The sequence below is a fragment of the Fukomys damarensis genome, unplaced genomic scaffold, assembly GCF_012274545.1.
Source record: "Fukomys damarensis isolate Sample0158 unplaced genomic scaffold, DMR_v1.0_HiC HiC_scaffold_31, whole genome shotgun sequence".
Lineage (NCBI taxonomy): Eukaryota > Metazoa > Chordata > Mammalia > Rodentia > Bathyergidae > Fukomys > Fukomys damarensis.
The window spans coordinates 21,071,774-21,091,463 of NW_022900943.1; the positions used below are offsets into that span (position 1 = coordinate 21,071,774).

Here is a 19,690-nt window from a genome sequence, read left to right on the forward strand (position 1 = left end):
GTATTCTATTATATATAAATACCACCTTTTCTTTATTCATTCATCTGTTAATGTACAGATAGACCACTTCTATGATTTATATATTTTGAATTGAGCTGTTATGAACATGGGAGTGCATTATCACTTTAATATGATGTCTTTAACTCTTTCAGGGGATGCTTTGAAGGGGAGTAGTTGAGCCAAATAGAATTTCTATTTTTAGTTGTTTGAAGAATCTCCATCCTGATTTCAGTAATGGTTATTCTAATTTACTTTCCCACCAACCATGTACAGGGACCCAATTTTCCCTGCAGCCTCACCAGTATTTATTACTATTTAATTTCTCTACCACAGCCATTCTTCTGGAGTAATTTGGAATCTTAGTGTTCTTTTAACCATTTTGCCTTTCTCTAATGGCCAGAGTTGTTAAATATTTTTTCATGTATTTATCGGTCATTTGTACTTCTGAGAAATGTCTATACATTTCAGTGGCCCAATTTTCAGTGGGTGTTTTATTTGGGGGGGGCTCTAATTTTTTTAGTTATTTATATATTCCGAGATTAGTCTTCTGAGAAGTAAATTGCAAAATATTTTTCCCATTCTGTAAGTTGTCTTTTCACTCTGTTGGTTGTTTCCTTTGCTGTGAAGAAATTTTTAATTTGCTATAATCCTATTTTTTGATTCCTGATCCTATTTCTTCTGCAGTTGGTATTTCTGTTCAGAAAGTCCTTGTCAGTGATTATGCCTTCAAGAGTTTTACCCATTTTATTTTTCAACAGTTTAAGTGTTTGTCTTAATATTTAGTGATCTATTTTGATTTTAGTTTAGTACAGGATGAGAGATATGGTTCTAGCTTCAATCTTCTGCATGTGTAGATTCAGTTTTCCCAAGATCATTTATTAAAGCAGCTGTCTTTCCTCCAGCATGTGTTTTTGACCCCTTTGTCAAAAATCGATTGATACTTTAATGTGCCTTGGGTTGTCTCTGAATGATCTATTTTGTTTCACTGATACACATTTTTGTTTGCATGTTAATATCATGCTTTTTTTTTTAATCACTGTGGCTTTGTAATATAACTTGAAGCATCACAGGACTGTGATGGCTTCTGCTTTACTCTTGCTGCCCAGGTTTGGTTCCATATGAATTTTTGGATTATTTTCTCTAGCTCTGTGAGGCATGCTGTTAATATTTTCAGTGAGAGTTGTTCTTTTAAATTTAAGTGAAATAGAAAAATTTGAACATTGTATAGAATAAATAAATTGTGCCTTTAAAGAAGAGCCTCTGACACTTCAAATCTCTATGAGAAGATGGCATTTTAAAGTAAGATTTTTGAAGGTTTAATTTTAAGCCAAGAAGATACTGTCTAAACATAGTTGAAATACTTCACAAGGCAGACTAAAAAGACACTGAAGTGTTTAACAACTACAGGGAAGGGGAATGTTTATAATGTTGAAGTTATATTAGTAAGGATGCCTTTGAGCAAAACAAAGACTCCATGGTGGAATGTTGTTTTCCAGTGGAACTTCCCGTTGATCCTCCTGGTGTGGAAGATAGGGTCAGCTCTCAGCTGTGGAAACACAGTGATTCTCAAACCAGCAGAGCAAACTCCCCTCACTGCTCTTCACGTGGCATCGTTAATTATAGAGGTGAGCTTTCTGGTCAAAGCATACACAAGAATGCAAGAGCCCCACCCGTAATTGTAAGCCCTCATTTAGCACTACTCTCTGTAGCTGATACTCTTGACTGCAACTGGCCAGCTACGACTGCCACATGATTCTTGCCCATCTTAATTTGACTACATTGTTTTATATCAGGAGTCAGACCAAAGCCATATGTAACTCAAATGGGTATGTCCTGTAGTATAGTTGGGCTAGTAGCTCTCCTTTGCTCTAACTGTCCCTGAAGCATAGGCCCTGGTCTGTGAAGTAGCGACTCTGCTGAGTTATGTGCACCTGAGGTCAGCATGACTCCAATTAAAATCCTTTCCCCTGAATTACAGCTTCTCACTGACCTGATCGGTTGCTTGCTTTTTGTACCCAGTCCCAGTACCTGTGTGCTCTATCCGGCAAGATAAGCTATGTTCACTTTCTAACAGCCCATGCCAGGTATTAGGTAGTATTTTATTAGATGCCTTCAAAGAGTACCGAACTCCCTCTTCCTTCCCACAATTGTATTCCATAAATAATGGGAGTCTTTGTCTTTCCTGCAATCAGCAGCACTGATCATACCCCAAGACTCAGCTTCGCTCCAAATATGGTTTCCTGCCTATGTTTTAATTCGCCTTGTGCTGTCGTGGCTCGTAGGAGTCTAGGACCAAGGGTAGAGGTTCTGGCAATATCTTCTTCCTTGTTCCCTGTAACTGTCAGCTGCATTCTCCTCAAAGCCTCCATCCAGTGGTCAGGATGCCCTGAGAAGGGCTGCTCGCTGGATTTTTATTAGACAGTGCACACAGGTCTCCCTTAAATGCAGACCAGAAGCCAGATCAGAGGCTTAGAGTCAGTCACCTGGTGACCATTATCTTCTTGCTCTTGTCCAACCCACGAACACAAATTCATGGTGAAAAAATGCATCCTTTCAATGCTAGAATACTATGCTAGTTTGTAACTATGCTGGGTTACTATGGCCCAGTGGTTTCTATAAGTTTGTTTAAATTTAAACACATTTTATTTTTAATTTCTGAAGGCTAGGTTCATTGTGCCAATATATTTGTATGTAATACTATATGTAATACATATATGTGTGCCATATTTCTAAGCATATTCCCATGAATGGATATTTTTATATGTACTTTTCTATTTAATTTTCTCCATTTTCTTTTGCAAAGGTAGCAAAGAGTACATGAAGCATTTTCATCAACCATCCTATATATATATATATATATATATATATATATATATCACTCATTACTCTCGTCCTTCATATTTTACCAAAAGTTAAACAACTGTTAGTCACTAGAAATTTAAAATTCAGGAAATTTACTCCCATACCTTAAAAAGTACTCTTCATTTCAAATTAAAAAGAGACAAAGAAATGTGAAAATGAAACAATCTGATGCAAATGCATGAAAGTTTAACATGCTCAACCCAGTTGCAACCTTACCTCCTACATGAATCCTTTAATGGGGGTTATATCAGTTTGTGAAGCTTCACCCTGAACAGGATGACCTTGCTGACCTAACATTTTACTGATTAAAGAATGTCACTGAGGGCTTGCACCCCAGCTCCTAAGACTTAAGCCATCAACCCCAGAGAACTAAAAATGTGAAGTCCTCTAGCTTTTTATTTCTGCTGATGGAGATAACAAACACATTACTTTCCTTCTGTGTAAATACTTTACCAAACACGTTTAAGTATACTATCTTCTTGAGTTACTATAACGAAATTTGAGACATCCCTCATTGGAGCAATGATCCATAAACTAAATACTTACCCTGGGAAGAAAGCATAGCACAATATTACCCTCATTGGGTTATTTTATGTTGGATAAGAAATGAAATAATAATAAGAAGGAATAAAGAATTAAGTTGCTGAGGTGAATTTTTCTTGTTAGAGCAACTCACAAGATTACCTGAAAGAAGAATCACTATTTTATACTCTCCTTTCTTGCAAAATTCTAAGTTCTGTTGTAACTATTTTGCTTTTTATCCTGTTAGGCAGGTTTTCCTCCTGGAGTGGTGAATATCGTCCCTGGCTATGGGCCCACTGCAGGGGCAGCCATCTCCTCACACATGGACATTGACAAAGTGGCCTTCACAGGATCGACAGAGGTAATGCTACTTATTCAGCCTGGCCGCTAAAGATGGCCACGTCTCTAACTAGACAAAGGCTGTTTATGTAACTATTTTGAAGCCAACACTTCCTTAAAACAGAAGATCATTTTAATAATTTGTTCTTTATTCTAGCTTCAAATTTGTTTATATAACATAAGCAGTTGTAGTTTAGATAAAATGAAATATGGTCACAATCCTCAAAGGACTGAACTCTTCTGAATGTGTTCATTAACTTCTCTTATGAGAAATAGGGCCATAGGGTATGTGTCACATGATTTATGCCGTTTATGATAGGAAATGTTAAGTATTCTTGTTAAATCTGAAATTGCAGAGCTTAATGGAAAAAGAAAAAAAATCTTAATCATCTTAAATGAAAATTCACTCTTAAAAAAGTTCCCATGAAATATGTTGTGAAAAGAAAATAGACTATAACAGACATTTCTGACAAGGTTTCTCTAATACATGTCTACACTTAGCTTAGCTTTATTAATCTACTTGTGGGAAATTGAGGCCCATGAAACTTTTTCAGCAGATTCACTAATATTCTGTTCTGTAAGGTATGGCACCAGTTACTTCAGCAACTGCATGAGATATAAATATACAATAAATCTTTTTGTTTAGTAGCTACAGGAATTTTTTATTAAAATCTCACACAGATTAGGAAAAGAAATTCAAGTAATAAAAGAAGCAAAACAAAATTATCATACAAAAGAGAAAGGCAAAGATCTTTTTAGTGGATAAAGGTGTCAATAAAAATAAATAGGATTTCTACTTTTAAAAACAAAACAAATATAGCGAATAATCTTGATGGGACATGATCCACAAAGAAGAAAAACAAATGGAAACAATTCTCTGTGAGGAGAGACAAGTAGCATTCAAGAAGAAACCAGAACAGTAGGAGCCCAGCTAATTGAAGTAACATCACAGAACGAGAAGGGAGAGATACAGAATAGTTAAATGAAACCACCATGATAACCACTGCTGAGGACAGGTATCCAGTGATAGGACTTTGTCATGGCTACCAGAGTGGACAATCTCCTTAGCAACTTGATGCAAATGCTACAGTTTGACTCCAACTCTGAAAGAGTCTTCACATGGTTCATTGAGAGACCAAAAAAAAAAAAAAAAAAACAACCAAACCCAAAACAAAAGCTTATGTCCACCCAGAGTCATCAAAAAAGGATTCTAGGAGGAGTTAAACATCTCAGCTGAATCCCAGTAAGCGCAGGACTTGGGTGTAATCCAGGGGATGGGTATAGAAAAAGGTGAGGCTTCAGATGTGGAGAATATGGCAGTCGGCTGGACAGAGTTCTATGAATGTGAGAAGAGGGATGGATGAAACCCCAAATAAGTAACTTCAGCCTGGGTCGTGATGCATCTGATCAATCACAAGATGATCTGATGAACATGAAAAGTAACCTCCTATTTACACATCAAGACCCTTGGCATATTCTGTACCTCTGCTGGGTTGCTCCTGAATATTTTTCTGATTTATCTGTGTGTCTGCATACTTGCTTGGTGAACCTTTTAAAATTTCCAGGTGCTAATTGTGGAAAAATGCCATGGTGTTTCTTCCAAATGAAGTCTAATGATGCCACAAACATCATACAAATTTAAAATGTTAAACCTGTCTTCGTGAACACATAGTGAGTCTCCTCCTTCGCAACGCTCCATTTCAGGTTGGCAAAATAATTAAAGAAGCTGCCGGGAAGAGCAATCTGAAGAGGGTCACCCTGGAGCTGGGGGGGAAGAGCCCTTGCATCGTGTTTGCTGATGCTGACCGTGAGTACAGCTGCCTTTGCTGTCTCTGCACCTTCATCCCGCCTGGTGTCTGAGAACGCCGTGCAGGGAACTTCGATCCCACAAACAGGTTTGCCTCGTAACGTGGGGAACTCATCTGAGTCCAGAATTACTCCTGAAGATTTTTCAAATTAGAACACATAGATCAGTTAATCACAGACATGCTTCCAGGTTTGGAATAGATTTCTGCTTCCTCCACTGAGCATTGAATAATACAAATGTTTTGAATTTAGGAGTTAGGCAGGATGTATTTTTTAAATAATTTTACATGTTCAGTTATTTGCGCTGTGCTGAGTGTAATGAGATACCTCAGATATCTTGGACCCAAAGCAACTAAGGAGACAGCACTTTTGCCTTTGTTGCCTCCCTTTACTCTGGGTCATACTCATTAATTGAGACGGTCAGAGAAATTTAAACTTAAAAAGTTTCTTCTCTCCCTCCATCAAGGATAGTTCAATTTACATACTGAAGTCCTGCAATTATGATGTGACTCTACTATATAATGTTCAAGGTTCATTCTGATTATATTACCAAATAGAATCTACTGTTTACTCATAAATAGAGTTAATTAGCAGGAGTAGGTGTTGAGGAATTCTTCCAATTCTTTCTTAAACTCTTGCATTATTGTATGAACAAATGGTTCGTGAACTGGCTTTTATGATCTTAATTGTAATTTTTAGAATGCACTGTGTTGTAAAACATTCTAAAACATGACCATATTCCCAATACTCCAGGCCTGTCAGTCAACTGCTTCCTATAAAACAAACTTGTAAGCTTAGTTCACATTCAATTGCTCCAACGTTGAATTGAATTTTTAGAATTTAGAAAATTAAAATGCAAAAACTTTTGATCTTTTTTCTCATTGAGTTTATTGATACGTTTTAGGCATACAGTACAGTTATATTCATCTTAAAGATACACTAATGAAATAACCTAGGCAGAATCTGCCACCTAAATATATGTGATTATAGGCATATATGAAATAATGTGGTTTCAGATAGGTTTTGAAAATATTTTTCCTAAAATAAGAGTATGAGGTAGGGTAAGTGATTCTATGAGTGGCTTTTGTTGAGGCTTTTTACTGTTGTTGTTTTTGAGAAGGATCAATACTTTTTTGATCAGGACATTTATGAATGGTTCAAAATTACTTTAAAGCAATGTAGATTTTAGATTTTCTTTCTTATCTATTTACAACCTAATGTCTTAAAGAAATATTCACAGGGATCAATTTATAAGTGGAAATATTTATACAAATTATTGTAATGCTATTTAATCGGGATAAAATCCATATTCTTAGTTGCATCCATATTAAAGTTATGATAATAACCACCATTTCCATATTCAACTATTTATTGGTATTATTTTTGTAATAAATGAAGGATCACAAAGATAAATTTATCATCTGGATTTTAAGAGATTGAAATTACAGAGCCCATGTTTGACTACCAGACATCATTTTTTTATACCACCATATTGCCTTGAGAGCTATATATAAATTCTGCACTCATTACATAGTATTTATTTTTTAATGTGATCTTTTGCAGTGGACACTGCTGTAGAATCTGCCCATGTAGGCCTATTCTTCCACCAGGGCCAATGCTGTGTAGCTGCATCCAGGCTTTTTGTGGAAGAAACGATTTATGATGAGTTTGTTCAAAGGAGTGTTGAGCGGGCGAAGAAATACGTTCTTGGAAACCCTCTGACCCCAGGTGTAAATCATGGCCCTCAGGTGAGTACACAACAGGAAGAACAGCATTCCAGGGGACAGGAATTAAGTATCATTTTTTGACTCAGTAAAATTTCTTCTCATTTTTCGCAACTTCCTATGTCACAGTACTATACCAAGTTGGTGATTTAAAAATCTAATTATCAATGGTGAAAGAAATCATTCTTGTTTTTTGTTGCTGATTTTTCATGTCTAGAAACAGTTTAAGAGATATGCTGGGTATTAAAAATGGAGAATATTGACAAACTATTAATTTCTTGCTTTCTTCGACCACATCTTATCACTGTGGACAATTCTTTGCCCACTTGGAAGTTCCTATACAGTCTATCATTTCTCCCTCAAAATCAGTCCTTCATCTCAGGTGCCATTGCACAGACACAGACAGCAAGAACACCCTTTAATTCTCTTCACATTTCTCAGTTGCACTTATCTTCTAATGGTCACGCAGGCGTCCTTGAAGATTCTTATTTCCAGACATCCCAATCATACCCCTGCATTCTTTTGTTTTCTTGTTCACTTAGAAGCATAGTCAATAAGAGTATCAGACTGTCTTGTAAAGTTCTTTGTTTGTCACCTGTTATTTAAGATCTTGAATCTTGATTCTGAGTTTTCTCTGTCCCTTTGGTGCCCTTTTCTAGAGTAGTAATCCTCAACTAGGGGAAATTTTGTCCTCCTCCCTAGGGAACTTTTGGCCATGTCTAGAGCTATTTTAACTTGTCATAGTTGGTAGGAAGGCATGGTTCTACTTGCATTTACTGAGTAGAGACCAGCATTGCTGCTAAAGACACCTTACAATATATGAGAGAGCCCCCCACCAAAAAAGAATTAACTGGCCCAGGATGCCAAAAGGGCTACTATTGATTGATTTTGCTCTAAAGACTGCACAGTAAGATTGGAGGCTTCCGGTGGCCTGCCTTGCAAGCGCAAGGACCCGAGTTCAATCCCCGGTACAAAAAAAAAAAAAAAAAAAAAAAAAGATTGGAGACTTCATTCTTTCATTCTAAATATTACATACTGTTCCAAGCTATTGATTTAAAGCCAAACTATTCTTGGCCAGTTGACTAAGCAAAACTAATCAATTATTCAAAATTTTGTGAACACTGCTATCAACTAAACCCTGAGGAGCACTGAGATAAATACAAAGCAGTGCCTAAAAGAACAAGGAAGACAGGATCTTTGATCTCATAGTTTACCTTCTAGGCAACTTAGAAAACCATCTTGGATTTTCTGGTTCTTCCTAAGTATTCAAGGAGCAAACTCTTAGCACTTACTTAATGTCAACTATTGACAGCTTGATACCCTAAAATAACTGGCAAAGCTATAATTTGCTTTAATTGAAATATATTTTATATTACTTTGTGACTTTAATGAGCACATATGAGTAGTTTCAAATTTTATGTTTATTTTTGTTTTTTACAGCACAACATTTATTGGTATATTTTAAGAATATATAATGATAACACTCATCATAGGGAATTTGCACCTATTTTTTTTTCTGGTAGTAGGAATCAAACTCAGGACTTTGTGCTTGCCAGGCAGGCAGGGAACTAGTGAACTACCACCCTGGAATCCTCAAATGGATACCAAAAAATATTTAATTTTTATTGTTGTGTTTTTTTCTCTAAATATCTATCTGTCTGCCTATTTACCTATAAAAATAAAGAATGTTTCTATTAATTGACGGATAGAAAGAGAAAAGAGAAAAATACCTAACATAATTAATATTAAATATTAATATATTTATATAATATTGGTTGGGCAATACTTTCCTCCACTAATAAGTTTGCACAATTCCAATATCATCCAAAAAATTAGAGGAATACCTCATTATTTTTAAGAAGAGATTAATGATAAGGTTCTAAAATAGGTAACCCAGTGATGAATATAAAACTTTAATCTCAGTCCATGTATACGGTATTATCACAAGTTGCACTGAATAAGTACAACAAATGAGTATATTGGAACTTTAAGACACAAAGAACTGAGAAGCCCCTGGAACTAGCACCCTTAACTTTTTTCATCTGTTTTAAGAAAATTCTTGTAGAAAAGAAGCTCTCACTCATTAATCTTTAGCTTAGTGCCTCATTCTCTGGTGGTTGAGGGAACTGAGATTTTTTTCAAACAGAGTTATAGAATCTTCTTCATGTATTATCACAACAAAATAATTATACAGAAATTAATTGCCAAAATAGTTCCATAAGGTAAATAATTTTTAAAAGAATGTTGTTTTTTTTTCTAATTTTGAAGATTTACAATCTTAAAGTATTTCACTGTTGGAGAAAAAAATATATCTATAGAAGTTTACTCACATCCTGTTTCCTCATCTACAAATGGAAGAAGGGATCACTGTGCACTGAAATGAGATCGTTTGTAATGCATTTACCAGAGTGCTTGCTTCAAGTATATATTAGGTAAATGAAAATGATGTGCCTCTATTTATACTTTTGTGACAATTATGTATATATGTATGTGTGCCTATCTGTGTGTATGATGTATATGTATGTTATTGACTTTATATATCTACTCCCATTGCCTTTGTGTGTAGTTTCCAAATAATTTGGGGGATATGCCTATCTCTCTTTTCAATTTATTTTTTTCAATCCATCAAACTTAAGGAATCTAAGAATTTACACATTCAAGCCAACTAAACTATAAACTCTGAGATGATTTCAACTATGTCATGACCTGTTACATTTCGTAGACCAGCCTGTGAGCCTATGATCCATCTCATAGTAAAGAGCCCCTGATGCATGCTGCATTACTGAACAGTGTCTGCAGTTCATAATGAAAGCCAAGTGTATCCTTGGTTAATTCAAAACTTTTTGAAGAAAGTTTGTATTTACCGTAATATAAAACAGGTCAAATTGTTGTTCTGGATCTCTTGCTTTTAATCCTTAGCCCCACCACACGTGTGATAGGCCATCTTTACCAGAGATGTGAGACCAAGAGTCACTCAGTCATTCAACTGTAAATATGCAAACTGAGATAGCAGCCATCTCCTCCCACGCATGGGGGAGAGGTATGTGCACTTGTATTCGCGATCAGAACTCTGGATTCTTTTCGTCCTTTTAGATGTGTTATTATTTTTAATATTCAATTCTGTAATACTTTTCATACACTTACGTGTGACCCATTTAACAAAGCAGGGAAATGACACCTGGGCTGACCAGAAATCAAATCCAACCTACAGACCAGAGCTGGGGAGGAGCCCAGGCTATGGTCAGAATGTGGTCTGTAAGGGCATGGACCAGGCCGGAGAGAACCAATCAGGACTCAGAAGATCCAAACACATGCAGTGTAGGAGTCTTCTTAAAATGAAATAGCATCAGCTTCCCAGCTGCCATGTCTAATTAAATCAAAGTCAAACTCTCTTTTCTGCTTTCTCTCCCTTTATTTCAGTTAGGACTACAGTATCCCAGTAAGTGTGTAATATCCTAAACTAACTTTTCATCCAGAGTGAATACATGACATTTATGTGAAGGGTTCATATATTGTCATAGTGTCAATATGTTTTACTTACAGAACTGTAGATACTGAGCATAAATATCATCGAAATTTCTCTCCAGAAAATGTATTAGAAATAAATGCACCCCCAAAGTGATTCTGGACTTCTGTCAGCTGTTTGGGGTCAATATTAAATTCAATAGCAGTGTCCTAGAATATTTAGACCTCATCAGTAGACCCAGCAATGATGTCCCTTTGTAAGTTGCTAGTTGGTATTTACTCCTTTTCATATGATATTTTTGAAACAGATTGACAAGGAGCAGCACAATAAAATACTTGACCTCATTGAGAGTGGGAAGAAACAAGGGGCCAAACTGGAACTGGGCGGAGGCCCCTGGGGGAAGAAAGGCTACTTCATCCAGCCCACAGTTTTCTCCAATGTGACAGATGAGATGCGCATCGCCAAAGAGGAGGTAAAGGCTTCATCCCCGTCTGTTGCCCGTTTCCCTGTCTTCTCTGAATGCATGTGTACTACCTGCCCACTTAACATTATCAGCTCTTGAACACCTTTCTCGGCAAATTTTATCCTTTGTTTCTGCTACTGATGAAGGCTTAAGTTATATAGCAAAATGCAACCATATGTTGTATACAAGAAACACACCTAGTGCAAAAAGAAGCCCATAGACTGAAAGTGAAAGGATGGAAAACAATTCTCCTATCAGCAGGAGCCCACAAAAAAGCAGGGGTAGCAAACTTATTCGCACTTCAATTCAGTCCTCTACTGAATTATAATTTTTGCATTCGATGTGCAATTATAAATTCTTAGAAGCTTACTTCTAACATCTAGAAAATAAAGTTTTATTTATTTACTGTACCCTACTTTGATCCAATGAGAATTTAACTCATGAATGTTATCTGCTTTCATCTACCGTTTCTGCAGCCTTGATTTTGGTTTATACACACAGATCCAAGATAAGAAACAAAATCTTACCCAATGCAAAATAGTGTGTACACACACACACACACACACACACACACAAACACCCAACAAACCTATACTATTATCTTTAAAATATTTAATCCTAACCTATTATTTTATTTCACTCATTCTTGGGGTATAGATATTTGGACCAGTGCAACAAATCATGAAGTTTAAATCTTTAGATGAAGTGATCAAGAGAGCAAACAATACGACCTATGGTTTAGCAGCAGGAGTCTTTACCAAAGACCTTGACAAAGCAGTGATGGTCTCCTCTGCTCTGCAGGCGGGGACAGTGTGGTAAGTCATATGACTGGAAGTAATCTGTGCCTTTTAGTGTTAGCCATATCAACAGGGTAACTCAAACTTTTCATTTAAAGTTGCATGGCCTGCTAGAGAAGTAGAAAAAAACAACAACAACAACAACAAAAAACCCTCCCACACAAACAAAACCCCTAAAAGTTGTATTGGAAAAATCTTACGGGAATAATTTCTTTAACTCTTTCTAGCCTTTTGAGATTTCTAGCCAAAGTACTGTGTGGGTGTTTGACTTACACAATACAAGTAGTACTACATATTTTCCAGCACTATGCAGTGTACAAAGAAAAAAAAATTAAAAGTTCATTTTTAAGTAGTTTTAAATTAGTTGAGACAGTGCTTATTTTGTCCCCATGCAAACCTTTAATTTTTACTTCAGATTCTTACTCTAGGATCAATAGAGATGTCTAAAGATCACAATTTAGAAGAACGTATTGGATTTTTAGGAACGTCTCCTTTATCTTTAAACTTTTTTATTTCTTCCACTTTTACACTTTAATGTAGAAGATGTAAATTCCAAGGCTATGCCTCTCAAACTGTTGCCTCCTCTGCCCAGTCCTCGGTCCCTGGTCTCCGTTTTCAGTACATTTTGTTCTGTAAAACCTCCCTTTGTTTCCTCAGTCCTGGTGATAGCATCAAATTTTTTCTTTCTCACATATATTCCAGTTCAAAAAGAAATAGAGACACCAAAAAATATCCCTATTAATAGCTCTAATTTTTTTTTTTCTGGCCCAAGAGGCATCATCATGGTGGTAACATTTACTCTGAGTCCACTGTATTGTTTATTTAAGACAGTGTTTCAATTTCTAGTCCAAGCTGGTCTCAAACTGCAAACTGGGATCCTCCTTCCTCCGCCTCCTGAGTGCTGGTATCATAAGCATGGACCACTCAACCTGGCATGCACTGTATATTTTACATTCATCATCTTATTTTACCTCACAACAATTTGTTACCTTCGAATTATCAATAAAAAGATTGAGTTTAGTGGGGTTGAGTAATTTTATCAAGATCACACACTAAATAGCACAACTGAGAGTCAAACATACTTTAAAGTATAAACAAATCCAAACCCTGGCTCTGTATTAATACAGGTTGAGTATGCATCACCTCAAAATCCAAAATGCTCTGTAATGCAGCAACCTAAGACTCAAAAGCTTTCGGGTTTTGGAGAATTTTGAAGTTTTAATTTTTGAAGTAGGCATACTCTACCTGTTGGTTCTATGAAAATATTCCAAAATCTAAAAAACTCCAAAATCTGAAACACTTCTGTTCTCAAATATTTCAGATAAAAAGTAACTAATATGCACTATTTCACTTTAAATATGAATAAACAGATTTAGCACAAGGGCGGATGAAGCAAATATGTCAGTTATAACCTGTTCCTCTGTTTGAGTCTGGGCATATATATTTTATTTAGAATATTTTTTAAAATGTTGTATGATGCTAATGTTCAGCTAACACTAAGGGCCATTGCTCAAAAGCCTGGAATGTTTTATTTTGGAGACTCAAACAAAATCAAGTAAATCCTTCATACGGTTAGTATGACCAGTAATTAATTAATGTAGAATTTTCCTATTATAAAATTATTAACAAAACTTCACATTACCATTGCTCAATTGCATATTAGCTCCACTTGCTAAGATTTACCTGTTTGCCAAATACTTCAACAAGCAAATCTTACATAGGCCTAGGATCAGCCCTATTGAATGTTGTCATCTCTACTTTACAGTTGAGGAAACGTGCTAGAGAGGCTGAGTAGAATTTTTCTAAGTGACCATTTCTGCATTTTCTGTTAACTTGTACTAAAATAGTTTTATTTTCAGCTTAGAGTCAAAATAGAAAACTTATTTTCTGCACACTTTAATAATGGCAAGCTTTGGGTTTTTGATTTTGGAGTTACAGATTACATGAGTGCTTGATAAAAACAAACAAATAAACAAACAAAAAAAAATCTGAAACAAAAAAGCTGGTCCTGACAGCATCCTACTGAGTGGCCTGGTATCCTGTCAGGAATTTCTGTACTATTACAACAAAGGATACATATGCTTAATATTTTATATCCTAGAGCATGATAATATTCTGGCATCATAATAGCTGCTTAAAATTTAGAAAACAACTACTGAACTCCAAAGTTGCTGGAATTTTACCAATAATTTCAAAGTAGAGATCTGATTTTTCAATTTAAAGAGTAATTAAAGCAGAGGAACAAACACTCTCTTAAGAGCAGAAATTTCATTAATGAACTATCCCTTCAGTATGAGGCACAGAAAAGAACCCTGTGGCCCAGTGCAAGTAGGAGAACCCTGGGAATTAGGATAGTGTTTTAACCGAGAAAACATCTGAATGATATTTCAAAATCAAAGCAAATCTCTCAAACATAATTCTAACAAATATTTTTCTTTAAGTCTTCACACAGTTTTCTAATGATATTTCTTGATATAGGTACCTTTAATGAATTGAGTTCTTAAATTGATAATTAAATCTAATTTTTGGAACAGCCTGTTTGTAAGCAATTTATTTAACCAATGAATTAAAAGAAGTGAACTGGTTATTTTGTACACAATGCAATTGTAAAAGAAAATTGATTTTAGTGTGATAAGAATATAAACTTCAAGAGAATTAAAAAGCATATTAAATATAGGCAATAAAGAACACCCATACAACAAATTCCAGTATCTTGCAAAGCATATTCCTCTTTTCCTCTTCCACATTGGATATTCCATACTTTATAGCAAACCACCACTTCTCAGGGTCATGATGAACTACCCAACTGACCGTGCACACACATATTTTATTTGTTTGTAGGTACTGTGTGTTTAAACACATATGTTTATATACTCTCTGCATTCTAATTTGCAATGCTTTTTAAAAATTTGATTTTTTGGATTTCTAAATCGCCCACTTAGAATTGACTTCATAGGATATATATTCTTCATCTCTTTTTTTTTTTGCCCCCCAGGGTAAATTGCTATGGCGGAGGAGGCATGCAATGCCCCTTTGGTGGATACAAAATGTCTGGAAATGGACGAGAACTGTAAGAAAAACTTTCTCTTATGATAAGTATTTACTTTCATAAAAATTATTTTCATTCCCTGATAATTAATCCATGCTCACTATAACAGATAAAACTTGCCTTTATTCTTTCTTGCAGATACATTAAAAAGCTCATTAAATATTGGTTCAATCTGTAAGTGCAGAAAGCCAATAGATGGAAGAGAATATAATTTTTTAGGTTTCTACTACCCATAAGGGGCCATTTTAAGCACTTGACATGGTGACTGAATTTTTGTATATTTTAGAATTGCTTGTAATATGTGTGTATATATATATAATATAATATAAGATTATATAATATTATATAATTATGTATTATATAATATTATAATATATATTTCATATATATGAAATCTATTCAAGAGACAGTTATAGAAAAAAGATAGGAACTAAATTGGTGATTGTAAGAAGTGTGCATATATGAGTACTTTCTTTGAATACATCTTTGAAATAAATTAGATGCCTTATCCAAAAGTAATTTCATTATTAAGATGCATGGCTCTCATTTATTGAAATACTATTGATATAGACTGTAAAATTAAAATTTACCTTAATGAGTTAGTTTTGGAACTAACATATAAACTCACAATTAAATTTAAGGAAAACATGTTTTATAGGTGTGACTAGATTAAGAATATTTCTACATAACTGCATTTGGGAGGTTTTAGATCTATTTGAAAGCAAGGCATGTAGAATTATTTAATATGCACATGTATATGTATATACAAGAACTATGGCACTTTGGTTAATTTTGTTCAAGCATATTTAATAATTTTATTTATTAGAATATTTTATATTCCATAATTCATAAAACAAGTTGCATATATACAAATTATGGAATCAAATAAAATAAGCTTTACATTTTGTTAACAGCAAGTAAAATGAGTCCCAGTTTCTAAAAGCCATGCCTGTGTTAATATAGCTGTAAACATTGTAATTTACCTTAACGAGAAAAATCACAATGAAATAAATACTTTTGGGGAAGTGGAGAAGTGGAAGAAGGATAGAATAAACTACCCACATTCTCAGTACACATTCATTACCTACTTCCTGTCATAAGGCTCTAGGAGTCCTAGACACGTGACACAGTTTTCCATCTTCTGTATAACTGCGGTGGCAGGAGGAGATTGTGAAAAGACATATTTCAAAACATCCAAACACGGTTATGAATTAATTAATAGACTGGAAGTTTATACTTCATGAAATTAGGGACGTAGGACTTTCAAGTGAAATACGATCCGGATGAAGATGTCCTGAATCCAAGGAAATAGGCTTGGATCTCACCAATGGCCTGGTGAAAAGCAAGGCCATCCTCAGAACGCTGTGGGCTCACAGACAGTGCTGAAGGACGGGAAGTGCGCAGACAGAGAGCAAACTTGCTGGGAGCCTGACTGGCCTGCGTCTGAGTCCTGATGCATCACTGGCCCGACACGTGGCCTGGTTCTAGTCGTTCAGTGTCTGAGCCTCTGTCTCCTCGTGTTTAAAAAAGAGATGCTGGTATCCCGCTTAGGACGATGACAATGAAATGACCTACTCAGTATTCAATCACTACCTTATACCTGACACAAAGTGAGGACTCTAAAAATGGTTGTTTTCCTCCTCTAGTGTCTTCTCTTTACAATATTCATTACTGAAGAATTCCTTGGCAAAACTAATCGCTTTGTATAAATAGCAGTGAGAATGATCAGATTACTTTCCAGGGTTGGTGATTCATTGCTGGCCTGGCTCTCGATACCACATTTCCCTGGGAATGTTGATAAGATAATCCAGAGGTATAAAATAACTAAAGTAGACAAAATGCCAGTTTTGTTGAATATAACATTTCTCTACTTCAAAATTACAGCTAAGAATGCTACTGTGAATGTTGGTTGAATAAATTGATGAACTTATAAATAAGTTATTTGCTAAAAGAGATTTAAAACAATCACTGAAGCAATAGCCTCAAATGACCACCAAAAACTTAACTGTAATTTGTTCTCAAAGGTGGAAAATCATAATTTACGGTGGGAAATAGTCCACAAAAAGCCACAAATAGTTGTGTGAGCCCCTAAATGTGTTCAGTGGTAGCACTGAGTAACTTTTGAAACTCTGATCAGTGTGGGCACTGGAGTGGCTTAAATGGTAGAAATCCCTCCTTTGGGTAACTGCACTGAGTTTCACATATGTTAACTTCGATCACCTGAGACTTGGCTGGTGAAACATTTTTCCCAGTTTTCTCTTTCAAAAGAGGAAGTAAATATGAATAACTGTACTTACACAAGAGTTTAAATTTCTACTGCATTTACTTTATTTGTACAAAACTAATTTCTAGGCACAGAGGGAAAACTAGACAGAGCTTGTCACTGGGACCTCTCTACTTACAATGTTTGCCTTGTGTGGAAAGCATGAATGTTATGTGGGCCTGTAGTGGGAATGCAGTTCATTCCAGTACAGTGAAACATAATCAGCTTTAGAATAAGGTTCCGGATGATTTGTAAATTGAGGATTTAACAAGCACAGGCCATAACTCATAGATTTAATAAGTCAAAGACAGATGCAAACATGTTTTTGTTTATCATGGATATAGTACCTATGTGTATAGGGATCCTGAGGAAGGGGACCTATTTCATTACTCTCCTGAAAGTGTCAAGTGCTCTTGTAAGCTAAAATCTAATGGAAAGCCTACTGGTAAAAATCATGAGTTACTTTATCTAACTCTGGAAGGTAAAAGTACTTATCGAATACTCTCTACATCCAAACCCTTTAATTACATTGATGAATCAATATGCTTATTAAAGATTTTAGGACGTGTTTTCAAAAGCTTTATTGCCCAGTAAAACAATCAGAAAGAGAATTAGGTTTTGCAGGAGAAAAAGATATCTTCTCCATACTGGTCTATATCACAAGAAAGGAGGGGAAAAAATATCGAGATCATATTCCTCTGTAAACCTACATGTGTGTGGGTGTTATGGTTTTAAGCACAGTCTTACCTAAAACTTGATCTCATCAAGACAAAGGAAAATAGTTGAGCACAGACCTAGTTGTCGCTTCAATAAAGGTCAAATCATAGTTTCTAAAACTGGTAGGAGGTGTAAATCTGAAACCAGGGACCAGAGTGCAAGCACATTGACTCACGTTAATCAAGGATCATTTGAAGTGGATTTAAGAGTTATAGAAGCAAATGGCACAGGACAGAGGAGGCTGTATAAAGGCCATATATCAACATTTGTAAAAAGCCCCAAAGACTGAAATCAGGTCCTTCGCTACCTTCTTTCCTTTCTAAAAAGAAGAGATATAAACCATCAAAAAAATAAATAAATAAAAATAATGTTCAAGCTTTTGTTTTGCCAAGAATCAAAAACTACAGCTGCAAAGATTAGGGCACCTTAGAATGAACATGGCAGTGTGGTCATTTTCCAGCTCACCAGTTCTGTGCCGAGAGCACATGGTACCTGCAGGCTCTGACTCAGTTTATGATTGTACGGAACTACCCTTGAGTGATCATTATTGCCACTTCTCTTGTCCTACATCTGTCTTTACTTATCTGAATCGAAACTAAGGATGATGAAATTCTTTTCGGGCTGAATTTCTTTTGAGTAGCTGGAGCTTCTATAATTAAGTAAAATAAAGTAAAAAATGAACAATTTTTACCAAAATCAAATGAGGGCATGTAATTTTTTTAAATGAAAGATATTTTAAAGAATTTTTCCCACAGGAGATTTATGTATAACGAGTTTGTGTTTGGCTAGCTTCATTGTGAATGGAAAATATTTTCCATGGTCCCTAGATAGATAAGGGAGAACATATTTGTATTAAGTCAGGGGCTATTCCATAATTTCATGGCTATGTTTATGGGTAATATTTTCTTTCCCTGTAGGGGTGAAGAAGGTTTCCATGAATACACTGAGATCAAAACTGTCACAATGAAAATCTCTCAGAAGAACTCATAATCCACAGGAGTGAGGACTCTTCAATGAGCTGTCATCTCTTCCAGTCCCTATGGTATTAGAATTTAACATAAAATTTATATTATTGAACTTTTCAGTTATCATATGACTATTAATAATATACATTAAAAAGCAGACATGGAGCTTATTGTGAAAGAATCATTTACTTTTGGATATAAATGATGGATTTGAATGCTAGATCTCTAGCTTTGCAGTAGTGACATACATTTCTTTGTAGATATTGTCAGAAATCATCATTCTGTAGGAGAGGCCCAACAGTCATTCAGGCCTTTGCCCTCAGTGACTGCTTGAAGTACTTAACATTTGTATTAATGACCCTGAGTGGCTCTGCTCCCAGTAATCATGGTGTCTGTGGAGGGTCTTGAAGGGTTTCCTCAAATGTCATGACTGCTTGTCAAATGAGATATTTTACTGTAATATGCATATAAAGCCTAATTAAAACAACCTTACATGACTCTTGTTCATTTTGAATTATTTTTCGTTACACCTTTGGGCTCTAGTGAATTGCTTATTCTGTCCCTCAAGAAAAGTATTTAAGTAATTATAAAGATTAACTTAAACATAAAAATCAAGTGATGGGAGGGTTGGGGGGAGGAGAGAAGGAAACAGTGATAGATACAATAGCTTTTATCATCCTAGAAGAAATGAGTGATGTATACACTTTGGCTTACAGA

At 35.4% G+C, this 19,690-nt stretch overlaps 1 protein-coding gene across 1 annotated transcript in view; it reads left to right on the forward strand.

Annotated features, from left to right (window-relative positions):
* Positions 1–19,452, forward strand: part of LOC104863189 (retinal dehydrogenase 1-like) — a 44,125-nt gene extending 24,673 nt beyond the window's left edge. Inside the window, exons 6-13 of the mRNA XM_010625532.3 lie at positions 1,497–1,625; positions 3,632–3,745; positions 5,428–5,530; positions 7,093–7,277; positions 11,027–11,191; positions 11,840–11,997; positions 14,975–15,049; positions 18,926–19,452. Coding sequence (XP_010623834.1) covers positions 1,497–1,625; positions 3,632–3,745; positions 5,428–5,530; positions 7,093–7,277; positions 11,027–11,191; positions 11,840–11,997; positions 14,975–15,049; positions 18,926–18,998 — 1,002 coding nt within the window. The 3' untranslated portion in view covers positions 18,999–19,452. The remainder of the gene's footprint in view (positions 1–1,496; positions 1,626–3,631; positions 3,746–5,427; positions 5,531–7,092; positions 7,278–11,026; positions 11,192–11,839; positions 11,998–14,974; positions 15,050–18,925) is intronic.
* The last annotated feature ends 238 nt before the right edge of the window (positions 19,453–19,690 follow it).